The sequence below is a fragment of the Argopecten irradians genome, chromosome 3 (assembly GCF_041381155.1).
Source record: "Argopecten irradians isolate NY chromosome 3, Ai_NY, whole genome shotgun sequence".
Taxonomy (NCBI): Eukaryota; Metazoa; Mollusca; class Bivalvia; order Pectinida; family Pectinidae; genus Argopecten; species Argopecten irradians.
Genome location: NC_091136.1, coordinates 61,531,944 through 61,553,871, shown reverse-complemented (window position 1 = coordinate 61,553,871; position 21,928 = coordinate 61,531,944). Strand labels below are relative to the sequence as shown.

General features: G+C 37.2%; 1 protein-coding gene across 1 annotated transcript; it reads right to left on the bottom strand.

Annotated features, from left to right (window-relative positions):
- Positions 1–3,117: 3,117 nt before the first annotated feature.
- Positions 3,118–21,742, bottom strand: LOC138319302 (TNF receptor-associated factor 3-like). The gene is made up of 8 exons (XM_069262361.1): positions 21,275–21,742; positions 15,170–15,274; positions 7,976–8,053; positions 7,719–7,793; positions 7,437–7,514; positions 6,776–6,880; positions 6,383–6,566; positions 3,118–5,546 (listed from the first exon to the last, which is right to left on the bottom strand). Exons 1-8 carry the CDS (start codon positions 21,470–21,472, stop codon positions 4,984–4,986), a joined length of 1,386 nt encoding a protein of 461 aa, XP_069118462.1. The 5' UTR covers positions 21,473–21,742; the 3' UTR covers positions 3,118–4,983.
- Between the last annotated feature and the right edge of the window lie 186 nt (positions 21,743–21,928).

Genomic DNA, 21,928 nt, shown 5'->3' with positions numbered 1-21,928 from the left:
TTTTTTAATTCAAGTTATAACTTTTGAACTTGTTCGGCTGGAACAACTCCAAAACCTTTGGTACAATTGATAACGAAAGAATCAAACATGAAACACTTTTTTATTTAATATTCATAAACAAGTTAGGCCTATTTCAATTTTGAACAAAAATATTTACATCTTTAGGATGGTGACAAATGTCCACAAAAACACAAACAAAAATGCATAATATCAACACAGAACATAGCATAACTAGGGACATATGGTATATTTATGTATAAATAATGTATCTTGACCCCATTATACATATGGATATAAAATTTATATCCGATTACATATCACTACACTAACTGTACAATATTTACATGAATAGTCCATTCTAACCTCTTTTAGAATTAATGATTGACACACCAGTGTACCGCAATCAAGACCCCGTCCATATACAAAGATGGCAGTTGAGTCTCTAGTTAATATCTTAACTTTAGAGTAATAGGGAATATCATGTTCGGCATAAAAGATGCAAAATAACAAAAAGTGACCTTTGAATCTATGAACTTGACCCCTACTCCTTGTGTATATATGAACAACTTTGCTTCAAAATGTTATCACAAAATGTTTATTAACTAGCAACAATTTTCCTCGTTGTCCAAATCCAGGAAGTGAGACTGACCAGTCATTTTCAATCCGATTAGACTAAAACATTGCACAGAAGATAAAGATGGTATGAGTAACATACCTATCAAATTTGAGAACAATACTTTACTTCCTTTCATTATAATTTGATAGATGAACAGACAGACCTCTATTATACCTCAAAATATGTTACACTGCTGAAAGTGCTGTGGAAGCCTGCAGCAAACAGTATTCTTTCTCAGACCTAAAACCTTACACACCTCAAATCTTAGCCCTAAAACCTTACACACATCATATCTTAGCCCTAAAACCTTACACACATCATATCTTAGCCCTAAAACCTTACACACATCATATCTTAGCCCTAAAACCTTACACACATCATATCTTAGCCCTAAAACCTTACACACCTCACATTTTAGTCATAAAACCTTACACACCTCACATTTAAGTCATAAAACCTTACACACCTCATATCTTAGCACTAAAACCTTACACACCTCAAATCTTAGCCCTGAAACCTTACACACCTCACATTTAAGTCATAAAACCTTACACACCTCACATTTTAGTCACAAAACCTTACACACCTCATATCTTAGCCCTAAAACCTTACACACCTCAAATCTTAGCCCTGAAACCTTACACACCTCACATCTTAGCCCTAAAACCTTACACACCTCACATTTTAGTCACAAAACCTTACACACCTCATATCTTAGCCCTAAAACCTTACACACCTCAAATCTTAGCCCTAAAACCTTACACACATCATACCTTAGCCCTAAAACCTTACACACATCATATCTTAGCCCTAAAACCTTACACACCTCAAATCTTAGCCCTAAACCTTACACACATCATACCTTAGCCCTAAAACCTTACACACATCATATCTTAGCCCTAAAACCTTACACACATCTCATTTAAGTCATAAAACCTTACACACCTCACATTTTAGTCACAAAACCTTACACACATCATATCTTAGCCCTAAAACCTTACACACCTCAAATCTTAGCCCTAAAACCTTACACACATCATACCTTAGCCCTAAAACCTTACACACATCATATCTTAGCCCTAAAACCTTACACACCTCAAATCTTAGCCCTAAAACCTTACACACATCATACCTTAGCCCTAAAACCTTACACACATCATACCTTAGCCCTAAAACCTTACACACCTCAAATCTTAGCCCTAAAACCTTACACACATCATACCTTAGCCCTAAAACCTTACACACATCATATCTTAGCCCTAAAACCTTACACACATCTCATTTAAGTCATAAAACCTTACACACATCATATCTTAGCCCTAAAACCTTACACACCTCACATTTTAGTCATAAAACCTTACACACCTCATATTTTAGTCCTAAAACCTTACACACATCACATTTTAGTCATAAAACCTTACACACCTCACATTTTAGTCACAAAACCTTACACACATCATATCTTAGCCCTAAAACCTTACACACCTCAAATTTTAGCCCTAAAACCTTACACACCTCATATCTTAGCCCTAAAACCTTACACACCTCACATTTTAGTCATAAAACCTTACACACCTCACATTTTAGTCACAAAACCTTACACACATCATATCTTAGCCCTAAAACCTTACACACCTCAAATCTTAGCCCTAAAACCTTACACACCTCAAATCTTAGCCCTAAAACCTTACACACATCATACCTTAGCCCTAAAACCTTACACACATCATATCTTAGCCCTAAAACCTTACACACATCTCATTTAAGTCATAAAACCTTACACACCTCACATTTTAGTCACAAAACCTTACACACATCATATCTTAGCCCTGAAACCTTACACACCTCACATTTAAGTCATAAAACCTTACACACCTCACATTTTAGTCACAAAACCTTACACACATCATATCTTAGCCCTAAAACCTTACACACCTCAAATTTTAGCCCTGAAACCTTACACACCTCATATCTTAGCCCTAAAACCTTACACACCTCACATTTTAGTCATAAAACCTTACACACCTCATACATTAGTCCTAAAACCTTACACACATCATATCTTAGCCCTAAAACCTTACACACCTCATATCTTAGCCCTAAAACCTTACACACATCATATCTTAGCCCTAAAACCTTACACACCTCATAACTTAGTCCTAAAACCTTACACACCTCACATTTTAGTCATGAAACCTTACACACCTCATACCTTAGTCCTAAAACCTTACACAACTCATACCTTAGTCCTAAAACCTTACACACCTCACATTTTAGTCATAAAACCTTACACACATCATATCTTAGCCCTAAAACCTTACACACCTCATAACTTAGTCCTAAAACCTTACACAACTCATACCTTAGTCCTAAAACCTTACACACCTCACATTTTAGTCATAAAACCTTACACACCTCAAATCTTAGCCCTAAAACCTTACACACCTCACATTTTAGTCATAAAACCTTACACACCTCATAGTCATAAAACCTTACACACCTCATAACTTAGTCCTAAAACCTTACACAACTCATACCTTAGCCCTAAAACCTTACACACCTCACATTTTAGTCATAAAACCTTACACACCTCACATTTTAGTCATAAAACCTTACACACCTCACATTTTAGTCATAAAACCTTACGCACATCATACCTTAGTCCTAAAACCTTACACACCTCATAACTTAGTCCTAAAACCTTACACACCTCACATTTTAGTCATAAAACCTTACACACATCATACCTTAGCCCTAAAACCTTACACATCTCATAGCTTAGCCCTAAAACCTTACTCATCTTATATCGTAACTCTAAAACCTTACACACCTCATATCTTAGCCCGAAAACCTTACCCACCTCCCTGTCCCAATCCCTCCTGTCTCAGACTTAATAATTAAACTCTAATGCTTCCCTGTCTCAAACTAGTTACACTACAAACCTCAAAACTACAAACTTAAATTCTAATCTTGGCACTTAAACAAAGCTTCCTGTCTTAATCCCGCCAGTCTCATGATTAACATACTACAGACCTCAAAACTTACCACTGATCTACCACTACCAGTCTTTTAGCACTATTACCAATACACTGTCTCTAAAATAACAATAGATCTGTTACCAGAAAAATGCAGAGATCGAAACATTGATAAGAAAACAAATACAAGAACTTGATTCAAGCGCCAGTTAATGAAGGATTGTGGACTGTTAATACCTCTAACATAAGTTAGCATCAATCTAAATATTAGCAATAGCATTGATTCATGGCACAAAGATTAAAACATTATCGTCAAGTGTGGAAATACTGTCCTTCGAAGTAAAAATATGTTAAAGAGCTTAACTAGTTTCGTAATATTCCAACAATATATTGTTATGGCCGCGACATCTTCCAATTTCGGAATTCTACCGAGAATAATTACATCTGAAAGTGAGGTTGGTGAAGTTTAAGTACCATTGATTTGTGATCGCCGGCCAGACACATGCGTCTCGTGAGTATTTTAATCAGACACGTGCGTCTCCATCGTGATAGATTGAGCGAGTCTTTCCTCGTGATTACCAGACTACCAAATATACTTCAATCTGTCATCTCTGCTCCGACCAGGCCCGTCCCTCAGGTTAAGTCTATGCTCGGAACAGCTAATATGTCAATTCGACTAAGCTTCTGGATCCCATTACATGCTTTGACAAGGTAAAACTCAGTTGGTTTTATAACAGGGAGGCCATAACCGAAGAGACTATCCGTGGATGTAGTATCTACAAAGAATAATGTAAACGATATCTGTTGTAGTGGCTACTGACGGATGTTATAGTGCTGTAACACTGAATCACATGCTCAATTTATTGACCTCAAACACATTGATAATGGCGGAAAAAGCAATAGTGTCCCTAGAATAATAAACAGTTTCATGTAAATCAACTACAGTACAGCATTACCCCTGTTTCTACCAAAGCCTAAGAAAGAACTAAGGAGCAAACATGAAAACATTTTTTCCGTGATGCTATTGCTTATAGCGGAAACAATACAGTCGCTTTCGATTGTCCCCAATCTGCTGTCTTTTTTTCTTTCTTTTTTTCTTTTCATTCTATGAAGTATGTATTATAGTGTCACGTGACTATTACTTTTAGTTACATGATTTGATACAAATAAATAAGAAAAATAACCCAAAAAGGTATTTAACATTCCCCACTGTACCATGTTGATATAACAACATTGAAATAACACTTTATACAATCGGCAAGACTAGCATTTTTTCTATTTGATCTCTGACACGAAATGTGGGAGACAAGTCGCAGTATCAGCTCCTTTACATCAATATCATTGTATTCACTAATATCTGACTTTATAACAGTCATCAGCAATAGGTGTAAATTACAACATTCGCAGGCCCGTACAATCAACCTTGACCATCAGGAATATGGTGTCGTTCCTTAGATACATGTCGGATTCTAGTCTATCAAGGGGACAAAACTGTGGGACACCACATGCCATATTCATTTCCGTTCGAGGACGCTGGAAACTGCTTCCCGTGTGTGACGGTGTGAACGTCTCGCGGATGTCCTGTCCCGTGCCGCTCTGATCCAGTAATAACATTGTCACCTGTTGACTGAATGGCCATAGCAACAGTTCGTCATGATCTCCCTTCATCACCACGAAAAAGAATGACAAATGGGTCCCCTTACCGGACCCGTCACCATGCAAATATACACGCGCACACATGCGGTATCCATAACGACTGCTATAAAATGGCTGGCTATAAATTGAAATAATCTTTCCAGAAATAGCCTCCTGTTTCCGTCGCTGGTATCCTGATACTTTCCACATCAGAGTGCCTGTGTAGTCGGTTGTTTCCAAGAGCCGAATATCTAAGTCTAGTTTGTCCACTTTGCTATCATTTAGGGCCACTTGTCGTTCCAACTGCGTAAGGACTGGACCTAAGAGGAAGCAATAAAACATAGTTACTAATATAATTTTAGGCAAAGCCTATCTGAGAGCGCAGCATTTAATCCATTCTTTCGTTAGTTGTTTTTTAAAAGTGTAACTAAATAGAAATATGCCAGGTAAATATGGATTTCCAACGGCGAAAGAGTAATCTCCCCTGACCCATCAGTCTTGTGTTTTGTTTTTATTATATAGCTTATTGGGTGCACTGAATAACTGTACTGCTAGAAACTTTTTATAGAATTATTGATTATTAGAATCATAGCTTTATTGAATTACTGGCATTTAGTTTATAACAAGAAAAACAACATTGAACACAGAATACTTCTACTTTCACTTTCTGCAAAAATACGTGACTGCGGCTACAAATTATACCTCAACGTCATTATCCGTTGCCAGGCGGAAAATTCCGAAGCAACTGCTCACGTAAAACGGCTTTTGAGTTAAGATTCAGGACAAAGTGTAATTGTTAGATTCAGGTAAGAACAAATTGGAAGGTTTGTCTTTCACTAATGTTTTCGTTTTGAATTTTTCCAAGCGTAACTTGTTTGTAATCAAGCGAGAGTGTGATTTTGTAATCACGCGAGAGAGTGACTTTGGATACTGTCTTGCCGATGCTGAATCTTGTGTTGACTTCCTGTTTCCGGTTTTTGAGAAAGTTTTCCAACTCTACATATTGGATGATTTACATAAAATAATGTTACCGAGACACCAATATCACAAGAGTTCGCTTCGGCCCGTTCGCTGCGCTCTCTATAAATATCGACACGAGAGTATTTCATCATAAAATAATTGATAAAACAGTCGCGAGACAAAGAAGTGGTCCTACCAGCTGTATGTGCCTGTATGGGTCCTGTCCTTTCTAGGAAATTCACCCTCTCCGTTGTTGTCGAGATTGAGTTCTTGAGTACACTGACGTCATTACATAGTTTATCGGTGACGTCTTTCGTCACGTGGTCCTCGATCTTCCGCTTCATGTTGATGTTCAGCTCTCCATATCCCGCCATGAGTTTCTGTAATATTTCAGGAAAAAGTGTTCAATGGGCGATAACTCTAACAAAACTTCAAGATCGCGTTGACAAAAAAGATATCCTGCGTAATCAATCTGGTGATCAGCGATTAAATATACTATTAAATCTATAGATTAGGCCTGTTGACAATCTTTAAACCATCACAAAGATATGCTGAAACATACGACCAAACTAGTCTTAACGGGCATTACCTTCATCTCTCTGAGCTCGGCTCTGCTTTTTGTAAGCTGTTCCCGTAGATCTTGGTTATCGTCTCTCATTTTCTCAAACATTTCCATAAATTTACACATCTGTATCTGTAAATGTAATCAGCGAGTGATAAACAATACAGATGAATGTGTAGCTACTATATCCGTGTATTTATACACTTTTCTTTCTCTTTACATGGGAATTATCCCCCATCTTACTACAAACAAAGATTTTATTACATTTTCAAAGTGAAATACAAGGTTTTATAGTGGAAATATATGCGGTATTATTAAACCAAGTGAAATATCCACTTTTGATATTTTCACGCAATAATGACCAATCATAACACAACATTTACAGTGAAAATAACATTTTGGTGGGAATGCCTCTTTTTGAAATATCAAAACAAAAATATAATATCACGAACATCTTTCCATTATTTTTTTCCAATTCTAATTGTTGGAGCATCATAGTGTTGCATTAGATTTTAGATGTTATTCTTCCTCGAAAAGTGTGCCCCATGCGTAGAAGTAAGACATGTTACTGGAATCAGTTGGCCTAGTTTAGACCTGTAATAGAGTCGTGAAAATGTAATAAATAGAATATTCATCTGTATAATATTACTGTATTTAATCATTTGAAATCAACACCAAGCAGTCGTACCTTAAAATCATTCTTGGCCATAGATAGATGGAAGGACACATTCTTCTCTTCATGTTCCCTGACCTCTCGGACATTACCCTAAATAAACAACGTTAAGACGACAAGGTATTAAACAAGTACGCAATACAGGTATTACCGAGACGGTTTTTTATCGAAAGGCTAAAGAAAAATAAACGATGTGAAAATTTAACACTTTCATGTCCATAAGAAGACAAAGGAAATCACTACTTTATATAGCTTTGTTTAGCACTATGTTGTAAGATAATCTATAGGTATACTCGCCTTAAATGGACATCCTTGGTCAGAATAAGGACAGATAGTTGGTTTAAGGGGGCAGTCCTGAAGATGGTCCCTCACCTAAACATATCAATATAGATAGAGACATAGCACGAGTATATGTGGGCGATTGTATCATCAATATGGAATGTCTCTTTACGCAATCACATAGGTATAATTCCGATCCCATTGTATATTTTTGACATCTGTTGTTATTAAAAACATATATTTATAGTTAGTACCAAGCGCGTATAGTGACCTACCAGACGACGCGGGATTGACGCCTCACCACATCTGTTAGGGCACTCCGCTGTCTTAAGACCACACATCTCATAATGTCTCTGTAATTCAAAAACTACGATATAAAACGTCACCACAGATAAATCAAAATCAATTTTTGCATTTAGTAATTATATGAATATTTACTTAATAAACAAAAAATACTTTCTATCATCAACCTGATATCATCCTATACCTGGGGATTCCTCAATTAATATCCTATACCTGGAGGCTCACCTATTATCATACTATACCTGGAGGTTCCTCTATTATCATCCTATACCTGGATGGAAGTTCCTCTATTATCATCCTATACCTGGAGGTTCATCTATTATCATCCTACACCTGGAGGCTGACCTATTATCATCCTATACCTGTAGGTTAATCTATTATCATCCTATACCTGGGGGTTCCTCTATTATCATCCTATACCTGGGGGTTCCTCAATTATCAGCGTATACCTGGGGGTTCCTCTATTATCATCCTATACCTGTAGGTTAATCTATTATCATCCTATACCTGGGGATTCCTCTATTATCATCCTATACCTGGGGGTTCCTCTATTATCATCCTATACCTGGGGGTTCCTCTATTATCATCCTATACCTGGAGGTTCCTCTATTATCATCCTATACCTGGGGGTTCCTCTATTATCATCCTATACCTAGGGGGTTCCTCTATTATCATCCTATACCTGGAGGTGGTTTCCTCATTATCATCCTATACCTGAGGATTCCTCTATTATCATCCTATACCTGGGGATTCCTCTATTATCATCCTATACCTAGGGGATTCCTCTATTATCATCCTATACCTGGAGGTTCCTCTATTATCATCCTATACCTGGAGGTTCCTCTATTATCATCCTATACCTGGAGGTTCCTCTATTATCATCCTATACCTGGAGGTCACTCTATTATCATCCTATACCTGGAGGTTCCTCTATTATCATCCTATACCTGGAGGCTCACCTATTATCATCCTATACCTGGAGGTTCACTCTATTATCATCCTATACCTGGAGGTTCACTCTATTATCATCCTATACCTGGAGGTTCATCTATTATCATCCTATACCTGGAGGCTCACCTATTATCATCCTATACCTGGAGGCTCATCTATTATCATCCTATACCTGGAGGCTCACCTCTATTATCATCCTATACCTGGAGGTTCCTCTATTATCATCCTATACCTGGAGGTTCCTCTATTATCATCCTATACCTGGAGGTTCCTCTATTATCATCCTATACCTGGAGGTTCCTCTATTATCATCCTATACCTGGAGGTTCCTCTATTATCATCCTATACCTACCTGGAGGTTCCTCTATTATTCATCCTATACCTGGAGGTTCCTCTATTATCATCCTATACCTGGAGGTTCCTCTATTATCATCCTATACCTGGGGTTCCTCTATTATCATCCTATACCTGGAGGTTCCTCTATTATCATCCTATACCTGGAGGTTCCTCTATTATCATCCTATACCTGGAGGTTCCTCTATTATATCCTATACCTGGAGGTTCCTATTATCATCCTATACCTGGAGGTTCCTCTATTATCATCCTATACCTGGAGGTTCCTCTATTATCATCCTATACCTGGAGGTTCCTCTATTATCATCCTATACCTGGGGGTTCCTCTATTATCATCCTATACCTGGAGGTTTATCTATTATTCATCATCCTATACCTGGAGGTCACCTATTATTATCATCCTATACCTGGAGGTTTTTCTATTATCATCCTATACCTGGAGTTCCTCTATTATCATCCTATACCTGGAGGTCCCTATTATCATCCTATACCTGGAGGTTCCTCTATTATCATCCTATACCTGGAGGTTCCTCTATTATCATCCTATACCTGGAGGTTCCTCTATTATCATCCTATACCTGGAGGTTCCTCTATTATCATCCTATACCTGGGGTTCCTCTATTATCATCCTATACCTGGAGGTTCCTCTATTATCATCCTATACCTGGAGGTTCCTCTATTATCATCCTATACCTGGAGGTTCCTCTATTATCATTTCTATATACCTGGGTACCTATTATCTATACTGGGGTCTATCTATACCTGGTTCCTCTATTATCATCCTATACCTGGAGGTTCCATCCTCTATTATCATCCTATACCTGGATGTACCTCTATTATCATTCATCTATACCTGGGGGTACCTCTATTATCATCCTATACCTGGAAGTCCCTCTATTATCATCCTATACCTGGGGTTCCTCTATTATCATCCTATACCTGGAGGTTCCTCTATTATCATCCTATACCTGGAGGTTCCTCTATTATCATCCTATACCTGGAGGTTCCTCTATTATCATCCTATACCTGGAGGTTCCTCTATTATCATCCTATACCTGGAGGTTCCTCTATTATCATCCTATACCTGGAGGTTCCTCTATTATCATCCTATACCTGGAGGTTCCTCTATTATCATCCTATACCTGGAGGTTCCTCTATTATCATCCTATACCTGGAGGTTCCTCTATTATCATCCTATACCTGGACCTTGGAAGTTCCTCTATTATCATCCTATACCTGGAGGTTCCTCTATTATCATCCTATACCTGAAGGTTCCTCTATTATCATCCTATACCTGGAGGTTACCTCTATTATCATCCTATACCTGGAAGTTCCTCTATTATCATCCTATACCTGGAGGTTCTATTATCATCCTATACCTGGAGGTTCCTCTATTATCATCCTATACCTGGAGGTACCTCTATTAAATCATCCTATACCTGGAGGTTCCTCTATTATCATCCTATACCTGGAGGTCCCTATTACCTCTACCTGAGGTTATCTATTATCATCCTATACCTGGAGGTTCCTCTATTATCATCCTATACCTGGAGGTTCCTCTATTATCATCCTATACCTGGAGGTACCTCTATTATCATCTATACCTGGAGGTTCCTCTATTATCATCCTATACCTGGATGGAAGTTCCTCTATTATCATCCTATACCTGGAGGTTCCTCTATTATCATCCTATACCTGGAGGTTCCTCTATTATCATCCTATACCTGGAGGTTCCTCTATTATCATCCTATACCTGGAGGTTCCTCTATTATCATCCTATACCTGGAGGTTCCTCTATTATCATCCTATACCTGGAGGTTCCTCTATTATCATCCTATACCTGGAGGTTCCTCTATTATCATCCTATACCTGGAGGTACCTCTATTATCATCCTATACCTGGAGTTCCTCTATTATCATCCTATACCTGGAGGTTCCTCTATTATCATCCTATACCTGGAGGTTCCTCTATTATCATCCTATACCTGGAGGTTTCCTCTATTATCATCCTATACCTGGATGGTTCCTCTATTATCATCCTATACCTGGAGGTTCCTCTATTATCATCCTATACCTGGAGGCTCACCTATTATCAACATCATATACCTGGAGGTTCATCTATTATCATCCTATACCTGGAGGTTCCTCTATTATCATCCTATACCTGGAGGTTCCTCTATTATCATCCTATACCTGGAGGTTCCTCTATTATCATCCTATACCTGGAGGTTCCTCTATTATCATCCTATTATACCTGGAGGGTTCCTCTATTATCATCCTATACCTGGAGGTTCCTCTATTATCATCCCTATACCTGGAGGTTCCTCTATTATCATCCTATACCTGGAGGTTTCCTCTATTATCATCCTATCCTGGATATATCATCTGGAGGTTCCTCTATTATCATCCTATACCTGGAGGTTCCTCTATTATCATCCTATACCTGGAGGTTCCTCTATTATCATCCTATACCTGGGGGTTTCCTCTATTATCATCCTATACCTGGAGGTTCCTACCTGGAGGTTCTTATTATCATACCTTATACCCTGGAGGTTTCCTCTATTATCCATCTATACTGAGGTCATCTCTATTATCATCATCCTGGAGGTTCCTCTATTATCATCCTATACCTGGAGGTTCCTCTATTATCATCCTATACCTGGAGGTTCCTCTATTATCATCTCTATACCTGGAGTTCCTATCATCATACCTGGAGGTTCCTCTATTATCATCCTATACCTGAGGTTCCTCTATTATCATCCTATACCTGGAGGTTCCTCTATTATCATCCTATACCTGGAGGTTCCTCTATTATCATCCTATACCTGGAGGTTCCTCTATTATCATCCTATACCTGGAGGTTCCTCTATTATCATCCTATACCTGGAGGTTCCTCTATTATCATCCTATACCTGGAGGTTCCTCTATTATCATCCTATACCTGGAGGTTCCTCTATTATCATCCTATATCTGGAGGTACCTCTATTATCATCCTATACCTGGAGGTTCCTCTATTATCATCCTATACCTGGAGGTTCCTCTATTATCATCCTATACCTGGAGGTTCCTCTATTATCATCCTATACCTGGAGGTTCCTATCCTCCTCTATTATCATCCTATACCTGGAGGTTCCTCTATTATCATCCTATACCTGGAGGTTCCTCTATTATCATCCTATACCTGGGGGTTCCTCTATTATCATCCTATACCTGGAGGTTCCTCTATTATCATCCTATACCTGGAGGTTCCTCTATTATCATCCTATACCTGGGGGTTCCTCTATTATCATCTATACCTGGAGGTTCCTCTATTATCATCCTATACCTGGAGGTTCCTCTATTATCATCCTATACCTGGAGGTTCCTCTATTATCATCCTATACCTGGAGGTTCCTCTATTATCATCCTATACCTGGAGGTTCCTCTATTATCATCCTATACCTGGGGGTTCCTCTATTATCATCCTATACCTGGAGGTTCCTCTATTATCATCCTATACCTGGAGGTTCCTCTATTATCATCCTATACCTGGAGGTTCCTCTATTATCATCCTATACCTTGGGTTCCTCTATTATCATCCTATACCTGGAGGTTCCTCTATTATCATCCTATACCTGGGAGGTTCCTCTATTATCATCCTATACCTGGAGGTTCATCTCTATTATCATCCTATACCTGGAGGTTCCTCTATTATCATCCTATACCTGGAGGTTCCTCTATTATCATCCTATACCTGGATGGAAGTTCCTCTATTATCATCCTATACCTGGAGGTTCCTCTATTATCATCCTATACTGGGTTACCTATTATCATCCTATACCTGGAGGTTCCTCTATTATCATCCTATACCTGGAGGTTTCTCTATTATCATCCTATACCTGGAGGTTCCTCTATTATCATCCTATACCTGGAGGTTCCTCTATTATCATCCTATACCTGGAGGTTCCTCTATTATCATCCTATACCTGGAGGTTCCTCTATTATCATCCTATACCTGGAGGTCACCTCTATTATCATCCTATAACCTGGAGGTTCATCCATTATCATCCTATACCTGGAGGTTCCTCTATTATCATCCTTTACCTGGATGTATCTCTATTATCATCCTATACCTGGAAGTCCCTATATTATCATCCTATACCTGGAGGTTCCTCTATTATCATCCTATACCTGGAGGTTCCTCTATTATCATCCTATACCTGGAGGTTCCTCTATTATCATCCTATACCTGGAGGTTCCTCTATTATCATCCTATACCTGGAGGTACCTCTATTATCATCCTATACCTGGAGGTTCCTCTATTATCATCCTATACCTGGAGGTTCCTCTATTATCATCCTATACCTGGAGGTTCCTCTATTATCATCCTATACCTGGAGGTTCCTCTATTATCATCCTATACCTGGAGGTTCCTCTATTATCATCCTATACCTGGAGGTTTCTCTATTATCATCCTATACCTGGAGGTTTCTCTATTATCATCCTATACCTGGAGGTTCCTCTATTATCGTCCTATACCTGGAGGTTTATCTATTATCATCCTATACCTGGAGGTTTCTCTATTATCATCCTATACCTGGTGGTTTCTCTATTATCATCCTGTACCTAGGGGTTCCTCTATTATCATCCTATACCTGGAGGTTCCTCTATTATCGCCCTATACCTGGAGGTTTCTCTATTATCATCCTATACCTAGGGGTTCCTCTATTATCATCCTATACCTGGATGGTTCCTCTATTATCATCCTATACCTGGAAGTTCCTCTATTATCATCCTATACCTGGAGGTACCTCTATTATCATCCTATACCTGGAGGTTCCTCTATTATCATCCTATACATGGAAGTCCCTCTATTATCATCCTATACCTGGGGGTACCTCTATTATCATCCTATACCTGGAGGTTCCTCTATTATCATCCTATACCTGGAGGTTCCTCTATTATCATCCTATACCTGGAGGTTCCTCTATTATCATCCTATACCTGAAGGTTCCTCTATTATCATCCTATACCTGGAGGTTCCTCTATTATCATCCTATACCTGGAGGTTCCTCTATTATCATCCTATACCTGGAGGTTCCTCTATTATCATCCTATACCTGGAGGTTCCTCTATTATCATCCTATACCTGGAGGTTCCTCTATTATCATCCTATACCTGGAAGTCCCTCTATTATCATCCTATACCTGGGGTTCCTCTATTATCATCCTATACCTGGAGGTTCCTCTATTATCATCCTATACCTGGAAGTCCCTCTATTATCATCCTATACCTGGGGGTTCCTCTATTATCATCCTATACCTGGAGGCTCACCTATTATCAACATCATATACCTGGAGGTTCATCTATTATCATCCTATACCTGGAGGTTCCTCTATTATCATCCTATACCTGGAGGTATCTCTATTATCATCCTATACCTGGAGGTTCCTCTATTATCATCCTATACCTGGAGGTTCCTCTATTATCATCCTATACCTGGAGGTTCCTCTATTATCATCCTATACCTGGAGGTTCCTCTATTATCATCCTATACCTGGAGGTTCATATATTATCGCCCTATACCTGGGGCTTTCTCTATTATCATCCTATAGCTGGAGGTTCCTCTATTATCATCCAATGCCTGGAGGTTCCCCTATAATCATCCTATACTTGGGTTTTTTTCTATTATCATCCTCTTCCTGGAGGTTCCTCTATTATCATCCTATACCTGGAGGTCCCTCCATTATCATCCTATACCTGGAGGTCCACCATTATCATCCTATACTAGGGGGATCCTCTATTATCATCCTATACCTAAAGGATCCTCCAATATCATCCTATACTGGGGTTTCCCCTATGGTTGATATTATCATACTATACCTGGAGGTTCCTCCATTCCATGATCTCCTCGCATCCCACAATCCGGTACGGACACCTGACGGGCAGGCACATGATCTCCCGCTTCCGCCCGCCATCTGGGAACACCTGCCACCGGAGATTTACAACATTTTGTCATACCGGGATATAATATCCCTATCATTTATATATCCACATATGAAATAGTCTTTTTATCCACCATACTTAGATGTTATTATAATTTCACAATTTGAAACATCCCTACTTTTTGAAAAATATGCAGCAATAATTTCTATTAAAGTGCACTGTACCCAACCGGATGTGGATAACTATAGTTACGCTGTACAAAATTGGTGACGGTGATTTAGGTCAGATTTCGCATGCTTGAGTTTACGTACATAATGTAATTTGCGTTATTTTAAAGGTTTTTATTCGTGTCTCACGAATCATTTTTTGTATAAAAATAAAAAAAAATTTTAACGCATATGTAAATGACTATGAATAAGCGAAATAAGCCACCACAAAATTCACATTTAGTCGGTAACTGAAATTTAAATGTGCGTAACTGAGTTATGATTTTAGGTGAATGGTGGGTTAACTGACAAACATTGAGCGTAACTGACGAATTAGGCTTGGATCGACCAACCTATTATACTTATCTTTTTTCATTATTCATGCATACTTAGGGCTTTTCACAAATGGGTGAAAAGACCTGTTGTTTTTGTTCTGTTTTTTATTATTATTGTGCAAAGAAACTTGTATACAAAGGATCTCCGAAATGGCAAGATATATAACAAAGTTCATGTCACCATATTGTAGGGCATGAGTTGATGGTGAGACAGCATTATTTTTATGTCGGTCGGACATTTAATATGGCCGCTATGACCTCAATTCCGCTTTTAAACTTATGTCAGTATCTCGTTGACGGCTTGACGCATTTCTTTCTGCTTTGGATATGTTATGTTAAATAAAAAATGGAGCAAATAATTAATGTAACGCTTTTCTGTAAAACGTTAACTTCCGGTTGGAATAAGGGTCAAAGTTTAAAAGAGCAATATTTCGAAAAAATCATTAAAAAATCTTCTGCTCAAGTTCTAGAAGACCGAGAGACCTAATATTAGGTATGTAGCATGCTGACATAAATCCTTACCAAGTTTAATAATATGATTGACCTTGACCTTCATTCAAGGTCATATGGTCCAAAAATCCTTAAATTTTCAGATTTTTTTATTTAAACATATTTTATTGCAAAATGTGCAATGGGATTGGGCAAAAGTTATACAACTTATATAAAGCCCGTTCCCAAAAATAATAAAACATTCAAATTACATAGGCAAGATGGCATTTACAAGAAAAGATATACATAATATATAAAGTTGTATTTGAGACACAGAGAGAGGGAGACAGTGAGGGAAGAGCGAGAAAGAGAGAGGTGGGGGTGGGAGAGAGCTATTTTATAACCAGTATGCTCCTCAAGGTGTAAGTTTCAACTTGTATTATACTATTATTTTAAAATCTAAAATCTACCCCTCCGATAAAGACGATAGAAGTTCTAAACCACTTTTCTTAACTTTCGACTTTTCAATGTTCATATCATCCTGTCTTCGGTTTGTCTTTCTCCTGGTCACTCTAGGCTTTCTTTGAATATTCGTTTCTCTTTTGTTGTCAGTATCGGAGGGTTATACAAGTAAATACAAAACCAGTAAGATGTTGGGAGTAAAGCAGATATGGAAATATTTGATAATAATAGAAGGACGAAGTTAAAATCTATGAGTATCTTTGATATATTGCTGAGTGTGCATAAAGAATAATTCGTTTTCTTGTGTACTTAAGTTCATATTTCCAAAAAGTAATAAATTGACAGAGAGTGGAATAAATGAGTTTAGCTGTCGAAATAAAATGATTCTTTGGTCATTATATGAATTACAATTAAAAAAGAAATGCTGTGGATCTTCAACTGGGAAACCGCAATGACATTTTTGATCTGGTACAATATTTGCTCTGAATAAATGACTACGTAATGAACTTGAACGATTTCTTAAGTTTGTATGTATAATGTTTAATTTACGGTCTCCAAAATAAAAGAAGTCGGGTATTACAGGTACGTCTTGGTTCCGGATAGCATGTTTAAAATTAGAGAATGACTCGCTATGTCTGGTGTTAATAGGCAACTGGTTCCATAAACGAACGGTAGACGGGAACAAAGATGTATTTGAAGATTCAAGTCTATTATTAGGAAATGTGTAATTTTCTGCATTACGAAGAAGGTGTTGAGTGTTATCAGCAACTATAGAAGGAAGGAGTGTTTGTAGATAGGTTGGGGTAAGCCCATGATGTATTTTATAAAAGAGTTGGAGTTTTCTGCGAGACCGTTTGTTAGATAAGGGCTCCCACCCAGTTTCACAGTAAATAGAGTTTCTGCTTGAGAACGATGGTAATCCCGTAACAATGCGACCTGCCTCTAATTGTAATTTTTCTAAGATTTCAGCTTCAGCGACCGTACAACCGTCCCACAACTCACAACAATATTCCAATATAGGAAGAATAAAAGTTCTATAAATTTTGCTTAACGTTTGTCTAGAGAGAATGAATTTTAATTTCCGTAGAACACCTAATTGTTTCGTGACAGTTTTACTGATATGGTCTATATGTCTGCCCCACTTACACTCGGAATCAATATACACTCCAAGATGTCGGTGGCTATCAACAAAGTCAATATTTACATTATTAAAAACAATATCAATTACATAATTAAGGTCAATATTCGAAATGAGGATAGCCTGTGTTTTTACTGGATTAAATTTCACTAACCATTTCTCGGCCCAAGACTGGATATTCGAGAGATCATTATTTATTTTTTGTTCTATAACTTGTGGGGATTTATCAGTGCATAAAAGAGAAGTATCATCAGCGAACAGCTTAGATAGGCTGTCTAAATTATCAGTGATATCATTAATATATAGAATAAATAAAAGGGGACCTAGGACAGACCCTTGGGGCACCCCTGCCTTAGTAATTTAAACATTAGATTTAGCATTCCCCAAACATACTTGTTGCGACCTATTCTTAACATAATCAGCTAACCATATCAATAATTTTCCCGATATACCATAGCTAGTTTTTTTTCCAATCCCCTGTGCCACACTCTGTCGAACGTCTTAGAGATATCACAGAACACTAAACAGGTTGGTTGTCTTTTTTCCAAATTATCACATATATTTTGAAAGATTTCTATGAGTTGATGAGTAGTAGAATGGCCAGGTTGAAAACCAGACTGATATTTATAAATAAGCGAATTATCTAACAAATAATTATGTAAATATTTTGCGACTAGTCTCTCAAATACTTTACCAATTGTACATAATAATGAAATGGGTCTGTAGTTTGAAGGATCTTGTTTGTCACCCTTTTTAAATATAGGAATAACTAATGCACGTTTCCATTGTGTAGGAAAGGATCCAGTCTCCAATGAGGTACGAAAGATAATAGAAAGAAGGTAGGCTACTGCACTTGCAGTGTTTTTAAGCATAATGTGACTAATTGAATCGTGTCCTACTGCTTTCCCACTTTTTAATGATTTGAGGATGTCAATTATGGCATTTACGGTAACTGGTACGTCGGAGATTATAGAGTCAGTTCTAGGTTTAGCAATAGGAACTTCCACCCCCCTGTCATCAATATTGGATATTGATATAAAGTAGTCGTTTAAAATATTTGCCTTTGTGTAGTCATCAATTTCAATAATTCCAGTCGCACTCCGATGAGGAGGAATACAGTTAGATACATCAGAATTTTGAATAAGTCTGCGGACAAGTTTCCAAAAATTTCTGGGATTTGAATTACTAAAGTTATCGAGGAGACCATTAATGTCCGCATAAAACAATTCTTTTTTTCTTTTCTTTTGATTGTTAACTTTATTGCGCTGTTTTCTAAAGTTATTTAAATTTAACGGAGTACGATTAGATTTATATTTATGAAGCAGTCTATCTCGTTTCCTAATTTCTCGTCTCATGTCCGAGTCAAACCATGGTTTATCATTTGGCCTAATGGTTACAATTTTGGAAGGAAATTTTCAGATGACTTCTTCTGAAGTTCTTGAAGGCATAGAGTCCTGAAATTGGACCTGTAACACGTTGCGATTAGTGTTTGTTAATATGAATGACCTTGAAAGAAAATCCTTGTTGGTGAAAAGCCCGTCAAATTGTCCAGTGATAATTTCTAGTTTTTCTTTGTTTTCATACTACATCCGTATTTCTGATTGGTCCATACTTTTTATACCTCTAGAAAAGTTGAAAGTTTTGGCTGTTGAAAGTTTTGGCTGCTGTTAGCTTTGAAGTGTCAAATGGCGCAAATGTTTTTAAATTATTTATATGAAAACATGTATCAAATGATTGTAAATTAGTTGTAAACAACTGATGTTATGTCCACTATCCCTCTTTCTTAATATATATACCTCTTTCTTCTCTCTTATCTGTTCCGCTTAAATAAAAATAATTATGGTATAATTTAAAACAAAAAGCCATTATGTGATATATACAGTATTATATGTGTTGTAAATTTTAATGGGGAGGACGTTTCCAAGTTTTAACTTGTGTGCCGGCGTGAAACTTTGACGTTATTGTGACGTCACAATAAATACAACGACGTTGGGTATTGATTTGAAACAAACTAATGCATTTGAAAATCAATGAAATTGTACTTTTAAACTATTTTATTTTATATTGTAGTCTCAAAAATTAATTATTAACAAAATGTTTTTCATACCCCGATGAAGTTGAAAATAGTGACATCATTGCTTAATTATACTGACGTCATTGAAGAAGGAAAGTCCCTTTAGAGATTATGACGTCACATCTAAGGGGAGATTCCCTCGATAAAATTTTGACACAGGTTACTGGACTCGCAATATAGTATCTGGACTAAGTCCATTTACCTTGAGTGCTTTTTGTCGCTGATTTCAGGCTTGATATTGCATTTGATGAATACTTCTGCGAAACGCATGGGCGAATAAAAACAGCAATTACACTAGTCATATATTAATAAAATGCTGATCTCATGTATATGTGTTGTTTACGTTTTATAGGATTTAGTGTTCTGAATATTAACCTTCCTTCATAATTTTAAAGACGACGCGAGGTGTACATACAAGAATGAACAGGTGAAATAGCATATATTTCACTAGATGTGGGTAACATATAGGCCTTTTGGAAGGAAAATGAACGCATTTAGACTTTTTTTCTTTGTCCGACTATTCACTGAATCATCTATATAATCTTAATTTGTTAGAGCAAAGGATGTGGATTGTTCTGTGTTTTTTATTCATTTTTTTTACAATAGTTTCAATCATATTTGACATAATCTTGCTATAACATCAATGCGTAAAAAGATGTGTCCATCTGCACTTTAATTTTAATGTCATTTAATGATTGTATTTACAAGACAGTTTACTATTCCATTGCATTTCAGTTACCCACATCTAGTGAATCAGTTACCAACTGACGAGATCATAACATGCATTCAGTTACCTTCTACGTGGTCATATTTGCATGGCTATTTTCTTCTTTTACAGATATTTACAGTTGAGCGCCACGCTTCAAATTTTAGTTATTTTATCTTATAAACACATGTTATTGGCATTGCCCTACAAACATGTAAACCGAGGCATGCGAAATTTGACCTAAATCACCGTCACCATTTTTGTAGAGCGTAACTACAGTTACCCACATCCGGTTGGGAATATTAAGTGAAACTTTTAATGCATGACTAATTTTGTACTTTTCCTTACATATGGAAAAATGCCAAAGTTTTTGTCCAAAAGCGACATTTTGTGGAAATTTAGTACATTAGTAATTCATGCATGTATATTTCACAGACAAAATTGTATATCTACTCTTGTTAAAATGTTTTGGTTTAGTATAGTATAATTTCACACTCTTTCATTTGTTCATACTTTTAATGGTTCAAACAACATTTTATTGATTAAGTTGTGTGCTAGGATTTTTACGCAGTAGTTCATCAATCGGAATACATTTGTATACATAATAATGTATTCAGACTACTGTATATATGAACATTTAAAATTGTCTTGAAATTATGAAAAATACACTTAGTATGATTTATATGTCTTACCTGGCTGTGTTCACTAATGACGTCACATGTGTGTCCAGGACAGGTAAATGAATTGTTGTTTATAAACAAATTTTGTAGATGGTGTGCACATACGTGGTGTCCACACACTAACTGGTAGGGTTCCTCAAGGACATGTTTACATACGGTACACAAGTAAATGTTATCGAGATTAACAAAGTCCGGTAAGTCTGAACTCATGGTTCTGTGTTTAGTGACTGCAAGACATCTGAGTTATCAGCCTATAAATAAATGCGTGTGTCTATCTATTAATAGAACACCAGTGTTCCCCGGAATTCCACTTTGGCTATTCATAGAAACATCTCAGCACCGTATGATAATGTCATTCAGCCCACCATCTTTGCGCTAAACTTATGCAAAATTTCCCTATTCGTACTAGATCTGATATCGTTTTGGGTATGTTAGGTCTGACTTCGATTTCATCTTGTGTTGAACAATGCAATTTACGCTTCCTTACATGACCATAGCTGTTAATAGGACGTTAATTAATCAAACAAACAAACAAACAAACGCTTCTTTGATTCCTTATGTAACGTAAAGTCTCAATGTACTGTAAAGCAGTTGTTTTTGATACGTATAAATATCATATATATTTCAGTATTTACAAGTCCAAGAGAGGGTATATACCCGATATAT

Excerpts from the sequence above, each read along its gene's own strand:
- LOC138319302 (XM_069262361.1), bottom strand. The coding sequence starts at position 21,472 with ATGAGTTCAGACTTACCGGACTTTGTTAATCTCGATAACATTTACTTG. Across the intron at positions 7,515-7,718 it reads ACCAAGGATGTCCATTTAAG|GGTAATGTCCGAGAGGTCAG; the intron begins GCGAGTATACCT and ends TTGTTTATTTAG. Across the intron at positions 5,547-6,382 it reads CATACAGGCACATACAGCTG|GTCCAGTCCTTACGCAGTTG; the intron begins GTAGGACCACTT and ends GCTTCCTCTTAG.